We start from the raw sequence: 20,493 nt of genomic DNA, 5'->3' as shown, positions 1-20,493 counted from the left end.
ACAATGATAAACCTTACAGCTTCTCCTTTAAACCTGGAACAAAGATTATGTCGACCCCTAAAACCCATTTACAGTTTACAACATAAAATGATCCAAATGTTTCCACTCAGCCTGAGTCATCTGAAATATTCCAACTAGTCATTCCAGCATGAACACATGAATAATCCAAGGTATCAATCAAATCAAAGAACATCAGATTTCAGGACTGTTCTCTTCAAAAACACTGAAGTATTAAAGTTGGATGGAGCTCCAGCACAGCAGAAGATTTCTCCACTGTGTCTGAGTTCAGTGTGAGTAACATCCTCTGTACAAACTGATTAGAATGACAACAACAAGCCAGTAATATGAGATTCAACCTGGATCCTCCTTCATAACGGTTCTACTGTTCAGTTGATGATGAAACAGCGTCAGAACGTTGTTTTGTTCTTCAGCTCATCTGAATCCAGTCCTGATGACCTTAAAGTGCAGAGTCTCAGCTGGATCATGATGTGTATGTTAAACATGGTCTACGTATCTCTGCCTCCGTCATCAGTGAATTCTGTTGTTTCTAAGTTTGACCAGATGTTTGCATCTGGAGCTGAATCCTCTGAAGTCTGCAGACGTGTCTGAGTGGCTGGTTTAACTGTCGGCTTAAATAAACTCGTCCATCTATTTGCCCTCTACCTATCGAAGCTGAACAGAAATGGAAACAGATCTCACTTCAGTGTGTGAAGGATCTCTCTAGAGCAACATGAAAGAGCAACAGTCAGAGCACAAGAAATAATCTCTGAAAAGTTCAATAAATCCATGATGCTGGAAACGTGTCACCTTCATTAAATAAAGCTCTGTCTTCACTCTGATCTCTGTGTGTGAGGAGAACAGTTAAATACTGACCAGTAACAGAATCAGGGAACATTTATTCTAATAAATATTTTAAAGCTTAAAGACTGTGTGTTTAATAAACAGCGGATCAGTGATGAGAGAAGAAGAAACCATCAGATGAACTGAGATTCAGGATCATTTGAACTTTTATTCAAACTGAGGGAAGTTTCCTGTTTTACTGTCACCACTGCATAGAGCAAAGTTCTCTGTAGCTTCATTCACTAAAATCATTTAATGTGACATCGACTGAAAACCTTTTTCTCTAAAGGTGAAAAACTAAAACAGCTGTGTGTTTGCAGACACTTCCTGTAAGAGTCACTGCTCATCAACCACTTCCTGCTCCTTCAGAGCCTCTCAGCTCTGTATCCCACAATGCACCTGTCTGCTGCTGCTTCTCATTCACTAACTGTATGAGATGAGAGTAGCAGCTCCCCCTGGAGGCCAGAGAGAGAAACAGAGGAGAGAATACAAGTTTAGTTCAGATGCTGTAAGAACACTAAAGTGTTTCTGTTATTTAGTCTAGTCCACTGACTACTGTGTCAAAACATTAGGAACACGTGTCAGTTCAGTAGTTGTACACAATGAAAACACAGTTGAATCAACATCTCTGAGTTATTACAAACTAAAGCTGAACACCATACTAGTGTACCTAATGAAGTGGCCAGTGAGCGCATGTTGTTTCTGTCTGTTGTGAAGAACATGAGTTTAAACTCTGAACAAGTTGAAGTTACTACAGTAAAGTCGGTTTCAGGTTTCCTCCTTCGTAGATAACGACGTTTTATTGGGAAACAGAAGGAAGAGATAAACTTCAGCTGTCTGGTTGAGAAATCCTGTGAAACATTAAACCAGTGCAGCAGAACCAGGAGAACGAGGAGAACCAGGAGAACGAGGAGAACCAGTCCACTGATTCATTCAGTCTGGACTCTCTTCACCTCTGGAGGTTTTACAGATTTGACTCTGATTCAGAGAGAAAATAAAAAAATACAAAACCAGAAAATGTTTCAGGTCAAACTGGTGAAGAGTCAGACTGATCATCACAGTAAATACTTGCCTCAATGCCTCATGTCTGTAACCTGGTTCCACCTACGTAGCATGAGAAGCTACTTGTGTTGTTTACTGATAAAAACTGACGTTACAGCCACCGTTTGTTTTGGACCATAGAGATTTACAATTAATTATAGAGAGACCTGAAGGAAACAGATGTAATGTGAACTAGCTTAGCTTTATAAGAGCTAGCTAGCATAGTTAGATAGAAAGTCAGCTGTTTACTATGAAGTAGATTTATTCACTGATACTTTATTTAATCTATCTATCTATCTATCTATCTATCTATCTATCCATCTATCCATCCATCCATCAGCAGATCCTCCTCTGGGACACGGTGCAGGAGGACTCGTTCTTCCTCATTTACTTGAGAAGTCTCAGGTGTTGAGAGTCATACTGAGACTGACCGGTGTTTCTCTTCTACAGCAGCTTTATTAAACATCAGACAGAGTTTCCGTCTAAAGCCTGGTCAGTAGTACGGTCCCACGTTCTCGTAGGCGGCGTAGCTCGGCCAGTCGGGCAGGATGCCGTGTGAACACGTGGGGCTGCCGTATCTGTCAAAGTGAATCCCAAAGTCAACGTCAGAGCGCCGGCTCCTCCTCATGGACGACCACACGATGCTGTAGTTGTTGCCGTGGTTACTGTCCCAGTACTCGCATCCCGCCGCCTCGTAGCAGACGGCGAACTCGACCCGCTGGTGCAGCTGCAGCTCGGCGGGAAGAGGAACCTCGAAGGAGAAGGTGTCGCTGTACGAGCTGGGATACGTGTCCTGGACGTAGACGCAGTCCACGTCCACCTGGCTGCTCCACAGGTCAAAGGTCACGCGAAGCTTCACCGACTTCTCAAAGGACACATTCTTGACTTTGACGGTTCCACTGAAGGTCTGGTCCTTTAACACACAGTGCTCCAGGCAGACGTAGCTCCTCTCCAGCCTCTGGCGGAACTGCAGGTAGTCTGAGGACGGTGGAGGGAAGTCCAGCACCAGTTTGTCCTCCTCAGCGCTCAGAGACACAGCAGAGCTCAGCATCTCCTGGATGTTCAGAGGGATATCGATGGGGTCGTTGAACTGGGAGAAGGTCTTCACCTTGGTTAGAGGCAGACCTCTGTGGTCTGCAAACGTCACCTGCTTCCTGGACTTTCCAGAGGGTTTACTGGAGGAGCGTCTGTCCTCAACATGCTGCTGGATCCTCAGGCAGGAGTCCAGAGGAGGAGACTTAGGAGACGCAAAGACAAACTCCTCTTTGGACAGGCACAGAGGAAGAGTCATGTCGACCGGCATCCTGGATACGAACACTGAAACAGAGAGTAAACAGAATGAATGAACTCTCTCCAGACTGAGCCACCGTGATGATGAAACCATGAGTGGACCAGCTTCATTATCAGAGATTAGTGTCCAACCAGACACTCAGGTTCCTCACAACAGGACAGATTGTTGCTGAGGGTGAAGTTTAGTTTTCTAGCTGCTGGGACTTGATCACAAAGATTTGAGTCCGGTCTGAGCTCAGCTGCAGGACGATGAATCAGCAGTGGATTATTAAAGGAAGTTATTCCAAGAGAAGTTCAGGAATAATTCTACTTCCTGTTCTGACCTTTGAAGGTGTATCTGGAGACTCTCTCTGTTTTCTCTGTTGCTGAAAAACAAGACGTTCAGATTCAACAGGAAAGAGGCTGAAACTGGAAGTTTAGAGATGTCTGTCAGATTATTGTCAGATTATTATCAGACTGTGCAGCTAGGACATGGACCATCACCATCATCATCATCATCACTGATTCACCAGCTCAGATCAGACGTTGGATTAGTTTCCTGACAGTTTTAACTCAGTTCAGTTCTGAGGATCAACAGCTGCATCAGAGTCTGACACAGATTCATAAACACTCAACTCTTCCTCCTCTGTCTGCAGTAACTCATCAAACTCATCTGAAGCTGAACTTTGTGCATCAGATGGAACGTGTGAATCTAATGAAGGTGGATAAACTTCCTCCAGATCCTCGTCTGCTGATGCAGGAACATGTTTGTCTTTTAACCAGAGTCTGTTCTCGTCACAGCTGATGAGTCCAGTTAGAGGAAAGTCCTGTTCCACCAAAACTCAGGAAGCTGTGGCTTCACTAGAGAGGAGACGACCCAGCTCCATCATCAGACTGAGCTGTGAGTGTTTGTCACTGATCTGGATCTGGTTCTGGATCTAGTTCTGGATCTGGATCTAGTTCTGGATCTGGATCTAGTTCTGGATCTGGTTCTGTTTCTAGTTCTGGATCTTCTGCAGACAAACTGTTCTTGTTCTGTTTCCACTGCAGCAGCAGCAGAGACTCATTGATCAGAGGCTCAGTTTAACAGAGTTCCTTTCTCTAACAGGTGAACAGACTCCTACTGCGCAGACTCAGTGCAGCGGTTACCTGAATGTGCCGGTGTGTCCCGTGTCGTCGTGACGTCGTCCTTCCTCACCTGCAGCCGCGTCCTGCTCGCGCTCCTCTCTCTCCTCTCACAATGAACCAGACCCCTCTCTCTCTCTCTCTCTCTCTCTCTCTCTCTCTCTCTCTCTCTCTCTCTCTCTCTCATGCACACTTCACGTGAACACCTGGCTGCAGCCAATCAGAGAGCTCGCTGACAGGCAGCTTTCACTGATCAATGAGTCTGTGCAGCACTGAGTCAGGTCATTGACCCAGAATCACCTGGAGACCTCCTCTGGCTCAGATCAGCTGATTAATGTTCAGATCCAATCAGATTATTTATTAATGATGTAAAAATATAACTCAGATTTATTTTGAGGTGGATCATAGAAACAGTGAAGAACCAAACGTGGATTCACTGATGAGACATCATTAGTTTTATTAGTTCACAACAACCTCTATTTTAAAGATAAAGATTTAAAGATGAATTTAAGCTCATTATCAAATCACTAAGTGTTTAACAACAAACTAAAATATACACATGGAAATAATAATGAAAAACAATTCAGCTCAGTTAAAAGCAGGAGGCTGATAAACAGCTGATCAGATCAGATCATTAAACAGCTGTGAGGCCCTAAACATGAACGTCCTGTTCCGTCTTGTTTTCAGCCGGGCCCCTGGAACCGTCCGTAGACCGGTCTGTATAAACCAGGGGCCATCAGTAAGGTCTGAAAACTGATTCTAACACAGACCTGATAGAACCAGAACCAGATCCAATCACCTGTCCAGTAGTCCATGAGTGAGGAAACAGAAGCATGTGTCTTTAAAAGTTCAGATCTAATAATACTGATCTAAACATATCCCCCTGGCAGACGTAGCGTGTAGAGACTGGAGATGATCCTCTGGTGACCCTGCAGGTAAAAGGGAACACAGTCAGTGTAAATATTTGTTCATGTCCAGGAGGAGACACAGAGATCTGGGTCAGATGTGAGGCCAATGATCAGGACTTTGTCCCCGACTGCTGCAGCACGTACCTGAAAATAGATCTGCCCTCATAGACCCAGCGCTCAAACATTAGTCATGAACCAGAGCTGCTTTAATGAGAGGAGGCTCCACTCTGCTGAATAATGTGCAGAATACATGAGGGCCTGGTGTGGTGCAGCAGCAGATAAATGATTAATAACCTCCATGGAGTCTGGCTACAGCTGGACGGAGGATGACGGCTTCAGTTATAAAATAAAGAGAAAGATGAGATGAGATAAATGAGAACAAACCAGTCAACGTGTGAACACAGAGGTTAACTAGCAGCTCTATGTTCTCCCCCTAACATCAGGAAACAGCTCATTTATCACCCAAGGCCTCAGGATGTGTTCAGATATACGTTGAGATGAGAGATAAAATAAAATAAGATAATAAAGATGAGATCAAATAAGACCAGACAGTGATAGAAAACACAAGAAATAAAAAGAAATAAAACAAAAAACATCAACATATTAAAGCTACAATATATATTCACAATCACTGTATCAGGTAACAGGTTAAATATGGACACTATGAATAAATATTAAATAGTTACTGATCTTAATAAAACTCATATTATACAGAACATCATGTATTACTAGTGTTAATACACTGAATCAGTTCTATCTGTGGTTGGAGCAGTTCCTCTGGTGTCCTGCAGTGGGCAGTGACGTCCTCAGCAGCAACAGCAGCAGAGGCAGAAGAAGAGAGAAGAAGACGTTGACCACATCAGCTGCCGCGCATGCGCAGAGCCGCTGCCTGCCTGTCACTGACGTCAACGTCTGTTCCGGGTGGAGATGTGAGAGAAGCCGCGAGCTACGGGCAGGAGACCGGAGACAGTCACGGTAAACACGGAGACAAGACCGGGGACAAGACCGGAGACAAGACCGGGGACAAGACCCAGAAACCAGCTGATACACCTCGGTAAGAGTCGACACGTTAGCCTCGACGGTTCTGATGCTAGCAAACATTAGCCACTTGGGATGTTAGCAAACATTAGCTAGCTGTGATGTTAGCAGACATTAGTTAGCTGTGATGTTAGCAGTCATTAGTTAGCTGTGATGTTAGCAGTCATTAGTTAGCTGTGATGTTAGCAGTCATTAGTTAGCAGTGATGTTAGCAGACATTAGCTAGCAGTGATGTTAGCAGACATTAGTTAGCTGTGATGTTAGCAGTCATTAGCTAGCAGTGATGTTAGCAGACATTAGCTAGCAGTGATGTTAGCAGACATTAGTTAGCTGTGATGTTAGCAGACATTAGTTAGCTGTGATGTTAGCAGTCATTAGCTAGCAGTGATGTTAGCAAACATTAGCCACTTGGGATGTTAGCAAACATTAGCTAGCTGTGATGTTAGCAGTCATTAGTTAGCTGTGATGTTAGCAGTCATTAGCTAGCTGTGATGTTAGCAGACATTAGTTAGCTGTGATGTTAGCAGACATTAGCTAGCAGTGATGTTAGCAGACATTAGTTAGCTGTGATGTTAGCAGACATTAGTTAGCTGTGATGTTAGCAGTCATTAGCTAGCAGTGATGTTAGCAAACATTAGCCACTTGGGATGTTAGCAAACATTAGCTAGCTGTGATGTTAGCAGTCATTAGTTAGCTGTGATGTTAGCAGTCATTAGCTAGCTGTGATGTTAGCAGACATTAGTTAGCTGTGATGTTAGCAGACATTAGCTAGCAGTGATGTTAGCAGACATTAGTTAGCTGTGATGTTAGCAGACATTAGTTAGCTGTGATGTTAGCAGTCATTAGCTAGCAGTGATGTTAGCAAACATTAGCCACTTGGGATGTTAGCAAACATTAGCTAGCTGTGATGTTAGCAGTCATTAGTTAGCTGTGATGTTAGCAGACATTAGCTAGCTGTGATGTTAGCAGACATTAGCTAGCTGTGATGTTAGCAGTCATTAGTTAGCTGTGATGTTAGCAGACATTAGCTAGCAGTGATGTTAGCAGACATTAGTTAGCAGTGATGTTAGCAGTCATTAGTTAGCTGTGATGTTAGCAGTCATTAGCTAGCAGTGATGTTAGCAGACATTAGCTAGCAGAGGTGTTAGCAGTCATTAGCTAGCTGTGATGTTAGCAGACATTAGCTAGCTGTGATGTTAGCAGACATTAGCTAGCTGTGATGTTAGCAGTCATTAGCTAGCAGTGATGTTAGCAGACATTAGTTAGCTGTGATGTTAGCAGACATTAGCTAGCAGTGATGTTAGCAGACATTAGCTAGCAGTGATGTTAGCAGACATTAGTTAGCAGTGATGTTAGCAGACATTAGTTAGCAGTGATGTTAGCAGACATTAGCTAGCAGTGATGTTAGCAGACATTAGCTAGCTGTGATGTTAGCAGTCATTAGCTAGCAGTGATGTTAGCAGACATTAGTTAGCTGTGATGTTAGCAGACATTAGCTAGCAGTGATGTTAGCAGACATTAGCTAGCAGTGATGTTAGCATAGCTTAGCTGAAGCTGTGGCAGTCTGGGCTGAGAGCAGCTGGTCTGTGTGATCACATGACTGAACTGATGGATGTGTTCATTTGTCATCATTAGCATTAGCATTAGCATGTTGACGGTGTCAGGACTCGTCAGAGAGTCTGGTCCTTATCGAGACACATTAGACCATGGTTTGTCTCAGGTGTGTTCACGTGTCTGCCCAGGTTCTGATCCAGTTCACAGAACCATGTGATCCCTGGATCAGTTCTGGACTCAGATCTCAGTCTGACATTCAGGTCTGGACCAGGTTAGATCAGACCATACCAGTGGAAACAGACAGCTGGACTTGTCTCATCCATTCAGGTTTTGGAGGAAGCGTCTTCTACAAACTCAAACTCAGCTTTGTTAGTTTTTTTGGGGGGGGGGGGTTCTTGACCACTATTTCAAGGACAATTAGGAAGAAAACAAATAAAAAGCTTTTATGTAACTCAAATATTACATATTTTTTTTTCTCCACACCAGGAGTAATTTATATAGTTCTATTTTTATAGTGATAGCGATTATCTGTTCAAAAAATGTTCTATTAAAGAAAAGATAATATTAATATTCTATTAAAGAAGAGTAAATAAATCTTTGTATGTGTTGTAAAGTGGTTAGAAAAAATGAAATCGGAATCGGCCAAAATCGGTATCGGCCGGTCAAACTCAATGAAAAATCGGAAATCGGAATCGGCCTGGAAAATTGTAATCGGTGCATCTCTATTTCTGCTGCATCACTTCCTGATTCCTCCGTCTACGGTGAAGCTGATGTGTCTGTGTCCTGTTTACTGAACTGGTTGCTATGGCAACAGTCGTAGAACAGTAGTCATCATCAGTTCCTTTATGAAGCTCTGTTGTTACATAACCTCAGGACCTGACTGAGTCTGGTCTCTCATTAGTCCTTGTCCCCCCATCACCCATCACCCCCCATCACAGGAGAATCCACACAATGGATCCTTTGAATGTTTCCAGGTCATCTCGTTAGAGTCCAGTGAGATGAAGCTGCTCCTCATCATCATCATCATCATCAGTCTGTAGTGTCACCACAGTCACATGGTCTTTATCTAATCATCCAGGACCTGGTTTGGTTCAGTCTCTTCGTCTTTCATCTTCATTTAATGATCTGATCCGTTTGTTTAAACTTCGTCCAGATCAGAACAGAAGCTCCAGCTCTGAGAGATTTAAAACATCTGAGGACAGAGGAGAGCTGGACTAAAGTAGAGACACATGACAGATGATGAACTAGAACCATAAACCTCTGGAACCAGTGAGGAGAATAAAAACTGAACTAAATCTAAAAGAATCAAACCAGTAAATCAGAGTCAGACCTGTATTCTTTAAACTCTCAGTATATTTAATGTCACGGTGATAAATGAACTGATTCAGATACTGACACGTTTATAAAGATTTATGAGGCAGCCTTCAGTCAAAGTAAAACATGACAGACGTCACATGACTCGGCCATCGTTCTGCTCCAGCTGCTGTTCCATAGACCAGACCATGGGTTCTCTGAGGTTCTGGATGCAGATAGAAAACAGATCGACTGAGTTCCTCCTTCTTTTCATGACTGATGACAGTTTTACTGAAACCAGAGACTCAGTTCAGTTTTATTTATATAGCGTCAATAACAATACAAACTGTCTCTAGACTCTTTACAACATCCAGCCTGAAGGAGACGGTGGCAGGAACAGGAAGAAACCTTCAACAGAACCAGAACCAGCTCATATGGAGGAACCATCTGCCTGAGGCCGGCTGTGTAGAGACAGAGACAGAGACAGAGAGAGAGAAGAGAGGTGGAAGGAGATAAAGATCCATCTGTCATAGATACGTACGTACATGTAGAACCTGATGATGATAGAGGACAGTTAGAGAAGATGAGAGGAATCAGAGGCGACTCAGTAAAGATGTGTTCTAATGTATTTACTGATAGACACTTAGATGTTCAACTGATCGTTAACACAACTTCTAATCAGCCAATCACACGGCAGCAAACCAAGCATCATAGGAGGAAGTTGATTTTCAGCTGCGATCGTCTCCAGAGTTTAACACGTCCAGAGAGCAACAGCTCTGAGGACGTCTCCACACCCTGGTTGGGTGATTGGGGGGGTTCTAACCCGCGTCTCTGTTAGAACACCGGGGGTTCGAACCTGCGTCTCTGTTGCAGGTTAGGACACCAGGGGTTCTAACTCGTGTCTCTGTTAGAACACCGGGGGTTCTAACCCTTGTCTCTGTTGCAGGTTAGGACACGGGGGGTTCTAACCCGCGTCTCTGTCAGGACACAGGGGTTCTAACCCGCGTCTCTGTTAGAACACGGGGGGTTCTAACCTGCGTCTCTGTTAGGACACGGGGGGTTCTAACCTGCGTCTCTGTTGCAGGTCAGGACACCGAGGGTTCTAACCTGCGTCTCAGTTAGAACACCGGGGGTTCTAACCTGTGTCTCTGTTGCAGGTTAAGGACACGGGGGGTTCTAACCTGCGGGTTCTAACCTGCGTCTCTGTTGCAGGTTAGGACACGGGGGGTTCTAACCTGCGGGTTCTAACCTGCGTCTCTGTTGCAGGTTAGGACACCGGGGGTTCTAACCCGCGGGTTCTAACCTGCGTCTCTGTTGCAGGTCAGGACACCGGGGGTTCTAACCTGCGTCTCAGTTAGAACACCGGGGGTTCTAACCTGTGTCTCTGTTGCAGGTTAGGACACGGGGGGTTCTCACCTGCGGGTTCTAACCTGCGTCTCTGTTGCAGGTTAGGACACGGGGGGTTCTCACCTGCGGGTTCTAACCTGCGTCTCTGCTGCAGGTTAGGACACCGGGGGTTCTAACCTGCGTCTCAGTTAGAACACCGGGGGTTCTAACCTGTGTCTCTGTTGCAGGTTAGGACACGGGGGGTTCTCACCTGCGGGTTCTAACCTGCGTCTCTGTTGCAGGTTAGGACACGGGGGGTTCTCACCTGCGGGTTCTAACCTGCGTCTCTGCTGCAGGTTAGGACACCGGGGGTTCTAACCTGCGTCTCAGTTAGAACACCGGGGGTTCTAACCTGTGTCTCTGTTGCAGGTTAGGACACGGGGGGTTCTCACCTGCGGGTTCTAACCTGCGTCTCTGTTGCAGGTTAGGACACGGGGGGTTCTCACCTGCGGGTTCTAACCTGCGTCTCTGCTGCAGGTTAGGACACGGGGGGTTCTAACCTGCGTCTCTACCGGGGGTTCTAACCCGCGGGTTCTGACCTGCGTCTCTGTTGCAGGTTAGGACACGGGGGGTTCTAACCTGCGTCTCTACCGGGGGTTCTAACCCGGGGGTTCTAACCCGTGTCTCTGTTGCAGGTTAGGACACGGGGGGTTCTAACCCGGGGGTTCTAACCTGCGTCTCTGTTGCAGGTCAGCGTGCAGCGGCTGATCCAGGTGCAGCAGGATGAGCGGGGCAGCTCTGGGCATTGAGATCGTGGTGGTGTTCTTCCTGGCGCTGTTCCTGCTGCACCGGTACGGAGACTTCAGGAAGCAGCAGCGCATGGTTCTGTTCGGAACGCTGCTGGCCTGGTACCTGTGCTTCCTCATCGTCTTCATCCTGCCGCTGGACGTCAGCACGGTCAGTACCCAGCGGGTTGGGTTTGTGTGAGGAACTGAGTCTGTTCCTCATGATCATGATCTGTTAAAGAACGTTCATTATATTTACCAGGTACAGGTGTCATCCTGTCACTGGATTGGTTCATCTGGCAACAAGTCAATACAACACAACTACAGCTAGTTTTACTTTATCAGTCACTAACTACACATATTTATTCTTTGATACCAGAGCTAAGAGGTCCTGGACTTATTATTTAATGGAATAAACATCATTAGTGATAATTACATTTATAGTCAGCTCATCATTTAGAGCCGCTCATAAACTCACTGACTGTAGTGATGCAGGAAGACTGTGTCTTCACTGGACAAGTCTCACATGTCCCAGGGACAGGTGGAGCAGAGGTCAAGGAGCTGTTTGTTAAAGATGGAGCCTCTGAGACACCTTTGTTTTATGAGACGTTTTATAGTTTAAAAGAAAAGAACTTCACTTCACCAGGTCCTGTTGTACTTCAGTGTATTTAATCAGGTGAACTGTACCTGTCGTTAGTGAAGGTGTTACTGATTAGAACGTGTTATACCGTTAGTGTTCTAGGGTTAAAGGACTGTGACTCTGAGAACATGGTGTGTTCTTCTTACAGACCATCTATAAACAGTGTAAGAACGATCATGAGGAGCACCTTCCCACCACCAACCCGTTACCGTCCAATCACACGACGCCCAACACGTCGGCCACGCCCACAAAAAGGTGAGAACACAACCAGTGAGAGTCCAGCTGAACGGAGGAAGCTCTTCTTCTCTTCTTGTAGTTTTTTAATTCAAAGCTTCAGAGGCCTTGAACGTTTCCAGGTGATGAGGTGAAGGATTAACGTTCTATCTGTAGAACATCAGAGAAGAGACACAGACGTTAGACCTTCAGTCTGTCTTTGTCTGAACAAGAACAGAAACTGAAACGTTTTTCTGTCACAAGATGAAATAAAGAGAGAAATGTTCAAATACAAATCGTATATTTATATATTTATATATATATTTTGGTTAAAGGTTCAATAAACACTCATTAAACATGTCAGGCGTCACAGGGTTAATCCATGTAGCTCAGGTTTAGTTGGTGTGAGGACTGAACTGATGAACCCCAGAGTCACTAACCTGCTGCTGTGTTTCCTGTCTGACAGTGAAGTGAAGTCCTGCTACAAGCCCTGGAGCTACATCCCTGACGGCATCATGCCCGTGTTCTGGAGGGTGGTGTACTGGACGTCCCAGTGCCTCACATGGTCAGAGCTGGTGACGTGGTGACGGGGTGACGGGGTGAGGTGGTGAGGTGTGTTTTAAATGTCTGAATGGTCTGTGTTGTCAGGCTGCTGCTGCCCTTCATGCAGTCGTACGCTCGCTCTGGAGGGTTCTCCATCACTGGGAAGATTAAAACGGCGCTGATAGAGAACGCCATCTACTACGGGACGTACCTGCTCATCTTCGGCTCTCTGCTCATCTACGTGGCTGTTCATCCTGAGTGGCACCTGTCCTGGTGAGTCAGGACCAGCCTCTGGACCAGGAGACATCTCCATGGCAACCAGATGAGTCAGGGTCAATGTAGAGAGGAGAGGGTAGCTAGGGTCTGTCCTTGTCTTCCTTGTCTTCTCCTAGAGTTGGTCTCCTGTAGCTTCCTAAAGTCTGTCCTTGTCTTCCTTGTCTTCTCCTAGAGTTGGTCTCCTGTAGCTTCCTAAAGTCTGTCCTTGTCTTCTCCTAGAGTTGGTCTCCTGTGTCTTCCTAAAGTCTGTCCTTGTCTTCCTTGTCTTCTCCTAGAGTTGGTCTCCTGTGTCTTCCTAAAGTCTGTCCTTGTCTTCCTTGTCTTCTCCTAGAGTTGGTCTCCTGTAGCTTCCTAAAGTCTGTCCTTGTCTTCCTTGTCTTCTCCTAGAGTTGGTCTCCTGTAGCGTCCTAAAGTCTGTCCTTGTCTTCCTTGTCTTCTCCTAGAGTTGGTCTCCTGTGTCTTCCTAAAGTCTGTCCTTGTCTTCCTTGTCTTCTCCTAGAGTTGGTCTCCTGTGTCTTCCTAAAGTCTGTCCTTGTCTTCCTTGTCTTCTCCTAGAGTTGGTCTCCTGTAGCTTCCTAAAGTCTGTCCTTGTCTTCCTTGTCTTCTCCTAGAGTTGGTCTCCTGTAGCTTCCTAAAGTCTGTCCTTGTCTTCCTTGTCTTCTCCTAGAGTTGGTCTCCTGTGTCTTCCTAAAGTCTGTCCTTGTCTTCCTTGTCTTCTCCTAGAGTTGGTCTCCTGTGTCTTCCTAAAGTCTGTCCTTGTCCTCCTTGTCTTCTCCTAGAGTTGGTCTCCTGTGTCTTCCTAAAGTCTGTCCTTGTCTTCCTTGTCTTCTCCTAGAGTTGGTCTCCTGTGTCTTCCTAAAGTCTGTCCTTGTCTTCCTTGTCTTCTCCTAGAGTTGGTCTCCTGTAGCTTCCTAAAGTCTGTCCTTGTCTTCTCCTAGAGTTGGTCTCCTGTGTCTTCCTAAAGTCTGTCCTTGTCTTCCTTGTCTTCTCCTAGAGTTGGTCTCCTGTGTCTTCCTAAAGTCTGTCCTTGTCTTCCTTGTCTTCTCCTAGAGTTGGTCTCCTGTAGCTTCCTAAAGTCTGTCCTTGTCTTCCTTGTCTTCTCCTAGAGTTGGTCTCCTGTAGCGTCCTAAAGTCTGTCCTTGTCTTCCTTGTCTTCTCCTAGAGTTGGTCTCCTGTGTCTTCCTAAAGTCTGTCCTTGTCTTCCTTGTCTTCTCCTAGAGTTGGTCTCCTGTGTCTTCCTAAAGTCTGTCCTTGTCTTCCTTGTCTTCTCCTAGAGTTGGTCTCCTGTAGCTTCCTAAAGTCTGTCCTTGTCTTCCTTGTCTTCTCCTAGAGTTGGTCTCCTGTAGCTTCCTAAAGTCTGTCCTTGTCTTCCTTGTCTTCTCCTAGAGTTGGTCTCCTGTGTCTTCCTAAAGTCTGTCCTTGTCTTCCTTGTCTTCTCCTAGAGTTGGTCTCCTGTAGCTTCCTAAAGTCTGTCCTTGTCTTCCTTGTCTTCTCCTAGAGTTGGTCTCCTGTGTCTTCCTAAAGTCTGTCCTTGTCTTCCTTGTCTTCTCCTAGAGTTGGTCTCCTGTGTCTTCCTAAAGTCTGTCCTTGTCTTCCTTGTCTTCTCCTAGAGTTGGTCTCCTGTGTCTTCCTAAAGTCTGTCCTTGTCTTCCTTGTCTTCTCCTAGAGTTGGTCTCCTGTAGCTTCCTAAAGTCTGTCCTTGTCTTCCTTGTCTTCTCCTAGAGTTGGTCTCCTGTGTCTTCCTAAAGTCTGTCCTTGTCTTCCTTGTCTTCTCCTAGAGTTGGTCTCCTGTAGCTTCCTAAAGTCTGTCCTTGTCTTCCTTGTCTTCTCCTAGAGTTGGTCTCCTGTGTCTTCCTAAAGTCTGTCCTTGTCTTCCTTGTCTTCTCCTAGAGGTGGTCTCCTGTAGCTTCCTAAAGTCTGTCCTTGTCTTCCTTGTCTTCTCCTAGAGTTGGTCTCCTGTGTCTTCCTAAAGTCTGTCCTTGTCTTCCTTGTCTTCTCCTAGAGTTGGTCTCCTGTGTCTTTCTAAAGTCTGTCCTTGTCTTCCTTGTCTTCTCCTAGAGTGGACTGGATTCAGTCCAATAAATCTTTCAGTCAAAGTTAATGTAGTGTGGAGAGGGTAGCTGGTACCTTGTGTTCTCTACTCCAGAAATGTTCTGGTCATCCAACGCTGCCATAAACTCCCTAACCCTCTCTGGAAGATGTTTCTCCTTGACGCTGTCTCCAGGAAACTTTTCTCTTCTTTTAAACGTTCAGTGTTTGTTGTTGTTGTTTGGGTGCAGCCTTTGACTGAGTGGACTCCATGGATTCTGTTTAGATGATCAACTACTACCACCTCACCACACATCCACATTACACTAGTTACTGACTAAACTAGTTCTTCTGGTTCTTCTAGTTCTTCTGGTTCTTCCTCTTCCTCTGGTTGTTCCTCTTCTAGTTCTTCTGGTTCTTCTGGTTCTTCCTCTTCTAGTTCTTTGGCAGCTGTGACGTCAGCCACTAAAACAGAAGTGATCATTTTAAAAATGTCTGGATCGTTCCTGACTTCTCTACTAATTAGTCTCATAACGTAGATGAAGAGTTAAATATGTGGTGTAGCTCTCCATCATCTTTACAGACAGTCAGGTGTATTTAGCTGAGCTCCGTTGTGTTGCTAGCTTCCCGTGAGCTGACAGCGGTGTGGTTTCTCAGGTATGAGCTGCAGACCATTGGCATCACGGCGGCCAACACCTGGGGTCTGTTCCTACTGGTGCTGCTGCTCGGTTACGGCCTGGTGGAGATCCCTCGCTCCTACTGGAACGCCTCCCGACACGGACACCTGCTCGTCAAGACCTACTTCAAGGCGTCCAAGCTGATGACGGAGAAGGCGGACGCCGAGGAGAACCTGGAGGACGTGATGGAGGTGAGTGGGGGGGCGGGGCCTGGGGCGAGGGGGGCGTTAACTCAGCTTAACTCTGAGCTTAGTCTAACGTGTGTTCTGCTGCAGGAGGTGAGGAAAGTCAGCGAGTCCATCAAGTACAACCACCCTCTGAGGAAGTACATCGATACCATTCTCAGGAAAGTGAGTGTCATGTGACAGGAGATGATTGGTTGGTAGGGTGGACGTGGACAGGTGTGACTCATACCTGTCCTCTGCTCTGTCCTCTGCTCTCAGTGTCCCCTGGACTACCAAGAGAAGATGGGCAGGAACATGGACGACTACGAGGACTTTGATGACAAACAGAACACCTACCCCAGTGAGAAGAGTCTGGTCAAGCTTCACAAGCAGGTCTGACACGATACTCCAGCATTTAATAATAATAATAATAATGCATTTTATTTATAGGCGCCTTTCTTGGCACTCAAGGACACCGTACATACATTCATAAAAGAAACAGCAATTCATAAAAAGAAACAGTAATTCATAAAAGAAACAGCAATTCATAAAACGAAACAGCAATTCATAAAAGAAACAGCAGAGAATAAAATATGGGGGGGGGGGGGCAGAGTAATTGTCATCAAGTGGCGTAGGCAGTTTTAAACAGATATGTTTTGAGTTGAGATTTGAAATGGGGAAATGAATCAATATTTCTGAGTTGGGGTGGTAGTGAATTCCAGAGACGGGGAGCAGAGCGGCTGAATGCTCTGCTCCCCATGGTGGTAAGACGGGCAGTAGGGACAGACAGATGTACGGAGGAAGATGATCGTAGAGAGCGGGAGGGAGTGGGAACATGGAGGAGATCAGACAAATATGGGGGAGTGAGGTTGTGAATGGCCTTGAAAGTAAGCAGGAGGACTATAAATTGGATGCGAGATTGAACTGGGAGCCAATGAAGTTCTTGAAGGACAGGAGTGATGTGGTGAATGGAGGGGGTTCGAGTTATGATGCGGGCAGCTGAATTCTGGACTAGTTGAAGTTTATGGAGAGATTTGTGTGGAAGGCCAAAGAGGAGAGAGTTGCAATAATCCAGACGGGAAGTGACGAGACTGTGAACCAGGATGGCGGCAGTGTGGGGGGTGAGGGAGGGGCGGAGGCGATTAATGTTACGTAGGTGGAAGTAAGCAGACCGAGTAATGTTATTGATATGGGATTGAAAGGATAGTGTGCTGTCAAGGATGACACCCAGACTCTTAACCTGGGGGGAGGGTGAAACGGAGGAGTTGTCGATGCTAAGAGAAAAGCTGTCGGTTTTGGATAGAGTGGATTTGGTGCCAATGAGGAGGACCTCAGTTTTGTTACTGTTAAGTTTAAGGAAGTTATGGGTGAACCAGGTTTTTATTTCGGAGATGCAATCAGTAAGGGAGGTGGGTGGGAGAGCGGACGAAGGTTTGCTGGAAAGGTAGAGCTGGGTGTCATCTGCATAACAGTGGAAGTGGATATTAAATTTGCGGAATATATTGCCGAGGGGGAGGAGGTAGATGATGAAGAGTAGGGGCCCCAGGACAGAGCCCTGGGGCACACCTGAAGTGACGGAGGAGGGGATGGATTTAAGGGACTTAAGTTGAATGAACTGAGTGCGGCCAGAAAGGTAAGATGTGAACCAGTCTAAAGGAGTGTGGGTGATGCCAATGGAAGACAGCCTGTTGAGGAGGGTGGTATGAGAGATGGTATCAAAGGCTGCACTCAGGTCGAGGAGGATGAGGATGGTGAGGAGTCCAGAATCAGCTGCCATAAGGAGGTCGTTGGTAATTTTGATAAGTGCTGTTTCAGTGCTGTGGAGTGGGCGGAAACCAGACTGGAACTGTTCATACAGGTTATTATGGGATAGGTGAGAATGGAGTTGGGAGGCAACTGTTTTTTCGAGGATTTTGGAGATGAAGGGTAGATTAGATATAGGACGGAAATTGTTGAAGTTAGAGGGGTCTGCACCAGGTTTTTTCAAAATTGGGGTAATGGCAGCAATCTTGAAGGATGTAGGGACAGTTCCAGTGGTGAGAGAGGAGTGGATGATGGCAGAGATGAGAGGGGCAAGGGAGGGGAGGCAGGTTTTAACAAGTTGTGTGGGGAGGGGGTCAAGTTGACAGGTGGATGGCTTGGATTTCCGAATAAGTTCTGTGATTTCTGAAAGAGTGGGGAGCTGGAAGGAGGAGAATGAGTGTGTGAATGGGTGGGAGTCGGCTGGGATACTAGAGTGAGGAATTGTGCCAAGGTGCTGATGAATATTCTGAATTTTTTCGATGAAGAATGACATTATGGAGTTACAGAAGGAGGTAGTGTACAAGTGAGGGGGGAGAGAGTCTTGAGGTTGGGTGATATTGTTAAGTAGGGAGAACAGTGACTTAGAGTTGCCTTTGTTGGCAGAGATTATACTGGAGTAGTAGTGGGTTTTGGTGCGGGTAATGGAATCCTTATAACATAAGATGTGGTTATTGTACATTTCTTTGTGAATAGTGAGACCTGTTTTTCTGAAGAGACGTTCAAGTTGGCGACCTTTGGCTTTCATGAGACGAAGGTCGGATGTGAACCAAGGGGCGGAAACAGAAAAAGAAAAAGATCTGGTTTTTAATGGAGCGAGGGAATTAAGGATATTATGGAGACCGGTGTTGTAATGAGAGACCAGAGCATCAGGAGTGGATAGATTGTGGATGTCAGGGAGGCAGGAGGAATGAATACTTAAGGTGAGAGTGGCAGGGTCGATATTCTTTATATTCCGAAAAGTAATAAGGCGTGTTTTTTTGGAGATGGAGAGGGTGAGTTTCACTGTAAATGAGAGAAGAAAGTGATCAGTTATGGGGAGTTCATCGGCTGTAAGGTCCAGAGGGGTGACACCAGAACAGCAGATTAAATCCAGGATGTGTCCTTTGGAGTGTGTGGGAAAAGTGGTATGTTGCTGACATCCAAAACTATCTAAACAGGAAATAAAGTCTTTGGTGAGAGGCAAATTGATATTGTCCATGTGGATGTTAAAATCTCCCAGAAGTATTATGTTTGGTGAGAGAGAGGACAAATGGGTGAGAAAAGCAGCAAAGTCATTTAAAATTTCACTGTTCGGTTTAGGGGGGCGATAAACAGTAGCAATGATGGTTGGAGTGGGACCAGACAGCTCGCAGACAGCAGATTCGAACGAGCTGGAGACGGGCACAGATACCGGCGAGACTTTCCACTTCTCGCGGTAAATTATCGCGAGACCTCCGCCCCGGCCAGAGCCACGAGGTTGACAGTTGTAAACAAACCCACTAGGAGTGGATTCATTCAGCTGAGAGAAGTCATTGGGCTGTTGCCATGTCTCGGTTAAACAGAGAAAGTCAAGCTTACGGTCATCAATGAGGTCCTGGATGAGATGTCCCTTGCTTGTCAGTGAACGGATGTTGAGCAGAGCGAAGTTGAGTGAGGTGTTGTCACAGCTGATGGTGGTGCGAGCCGACCGAGCTAGGCGGGCTAGCACGCTACGGTCAACAGCCCGGCTGGTGGAGCGTGGAGGGCGACGAGAGCTGGACCAGATGGACTTTATAGCTGTTGAACTGTTGTGGAGGAAATGCCGGCGGGATCCTCGGTGGATATATCTCCGGCGAGGCTGGAAGGCGATGTCTGGGTGAAGGTGGAGAGCCTCCGGCGCAGGTCCAGGCAGGTGGCAGCGCAGCCGTAGCAGGTCGGTGGCCGAGTACTGAAGCATACCCGTCACTAGCTGGTGAACAGGCAGTAGAAACAGCCAGGCGCAGACAAACAGGGTGTATATCCTACCGGCCCGCATTGTGGATGAGGACTTAGGCAGCATCGACGGCTAGAAACGCCAGGTGAGGCTCAGACCGGGGAACAGGTGAGCTAGCAGTGAAGGCTCACACAAACGGTAGTGCCGACAGATCGTTTCAGTATTCCAAATGAAGGCAATTTCACTCGCCGGTTAGGTCATAAAACCAGAAAATGATTCAGAAGAGTCTGGAAAGTTAAAAAGTTAAAAGGTTACTGGCGAGCAGCGGCAGCAAGTTGTGCCAGCGTTCACTCGCGCAGTGATCCGTGTAGTTAGTATTATTATTATTATTATTATTATTATTATTATTATTATTATTACTGTTTACCACAGATCTCAGCTAAGTAAACAGCAGATGTGTCACATGATTCTTCTTTCTTCTTCTTCTTAGACTTAGATAAACTTTATTGATCCACAAGGGAAATTGCTTGGACACAGGAGCTTAGTTGCACAGAAAGAAAAATTTCTTCTCCTCCTCCTCCTCCTCAGTCCACATCCTGTTTCATCCAGACTCAGTTCTCCTTCTCCTTCTTCTTCTTCTCCTCCTCCTCCTCCTCCACAGTCCACATCCTGTTTCATCCAGACTCAGTTCTTCTTCTTCTTCTTGTTCTTCTCTGTGAACATGACTGATTGTGTGGGTGCAGGTCATCTATGCGGTTCAGAGACACAACAGGACTCGTGTCCAGTGGCAGATCCTCCTGCAGCAGGCCATCCACCTGGAGGACGTAGCCAAGAACGAGACCAGCTCCAGCCACCAGTTTGTCCACAGCTTCCCGTCCTCGGAGCCGAGCGGCTGGTTCAGCAGATACGTCTACACCCCGACCGTAGGTGGGTGGTGTGGGACAGGAACACGGTGAGGACGGTGAGGACGGTGAGGACGTGATGTTAACCTGTGTGTCTTTCAGAGTGGTACTGGGAGTGTCTCCTGAAGCGCTGGTTCTACCGGCTGCTGTCCGTGGTCCTGACCCTGTTCAGCGTAG

General features: G+C 46.2%; 2 protein-coding genes across 2 annotated transcripts; one reads left to right on the top strand and one right to left on the bottom strand.

Moving 5' to 3' along the window:
* Positions 1–2,349: 2,349 nt before the first annotated feature.
* ppp1r3b (protein phosphatase 1, regulatory subunit 3B) lies at positions 2,350–3,285 on the bottom strand. Its single transcript, XM_084572968.1, has one exon. It carries the CDS (start codon positions 3,263–3,265, stop codon positions 2,375–2,377), a length of 891 nt encoding a protein of 296 aa, XP_084429094.1. The 5' UTR covers positions 3,266–3,285; the 3' UTR covers positions 2,350–2,374.
* Positions 3,286–6,103: 2,818 nt separating this feature from the next.
* On the top strand, positions 6,104–20,493 carry lmbrd2b (LMBR1 domain containing 2b). Its single transcript, XM_084572852.1, has 10 exons — positions 6,104–6,237; positions 11,144–11,351; positions 11,968–12,074; positions 12,499–12,597; positions 12,681–12,848; positions 15,537–15,747; positions 15,832–15,906; positions 16,000–16,113; positions 20,158–20,337; positions 20,419–20,493. The coding sequence occupies exons 2-10, from the start codon at positions 11,178–11,180 to the stop codon at positions 20,440–20,442; spliced, it is 1,152 nt and encodes a 383-aa protein (XP_084428978.1). The 5' UTR covers positions 6,104–6,237; positions 11,144–11,177; the 3' UTR covers positions 20,443–20,493.

This window comes from Chelon labrosus (genome assembly GCF_963514085.1).
Source record: "Chelon labrosus genome assembly, chromosome: 22".
Lineage (NCBI taxonomy): Eukaryota > Metazoa > Chordata > Actinopteri > Mugiliformes > Mugilidae > Chelon > Chelon labrosus.
Note: the sequence above shows the minus strand (reverse complement) of the source record. Positions and strands in the feature narration are given on the sequence as shown.

Bases quoted from the DNA above. Each gene is read 5' to 3' on its own strand.
- ppp1r3b (XM_084572968.1), bottom strand. From the start codon at position 3,265: ATGGTTTCATCATCACGGTGGCTCAGTCTGGAGAGAGTTCATTCATTC.
- lmbrd2b (XM_084572852.1), top strand. From the start codon at position 11,178: ATGAGCGGGGCAGCTCTGGGCATTGAGATCGTGGTGGTGTTCTTCCTG. The intron at 15,748-15,831 runs GTGAGTGGGGGG...GTTCTGCTGCAG, and splicing joins ACCTGGAGGACGTGATGGAG to GAGGTGAGGAAAGTCAGCGA. The intron at 20,338-20,418 runs GTAGGTGGGTGG...TGTGTCTTTCAG, and splicing joins GATACGTCTACACCCCGACC to AGTGGTACTGGGAGTGTCTC.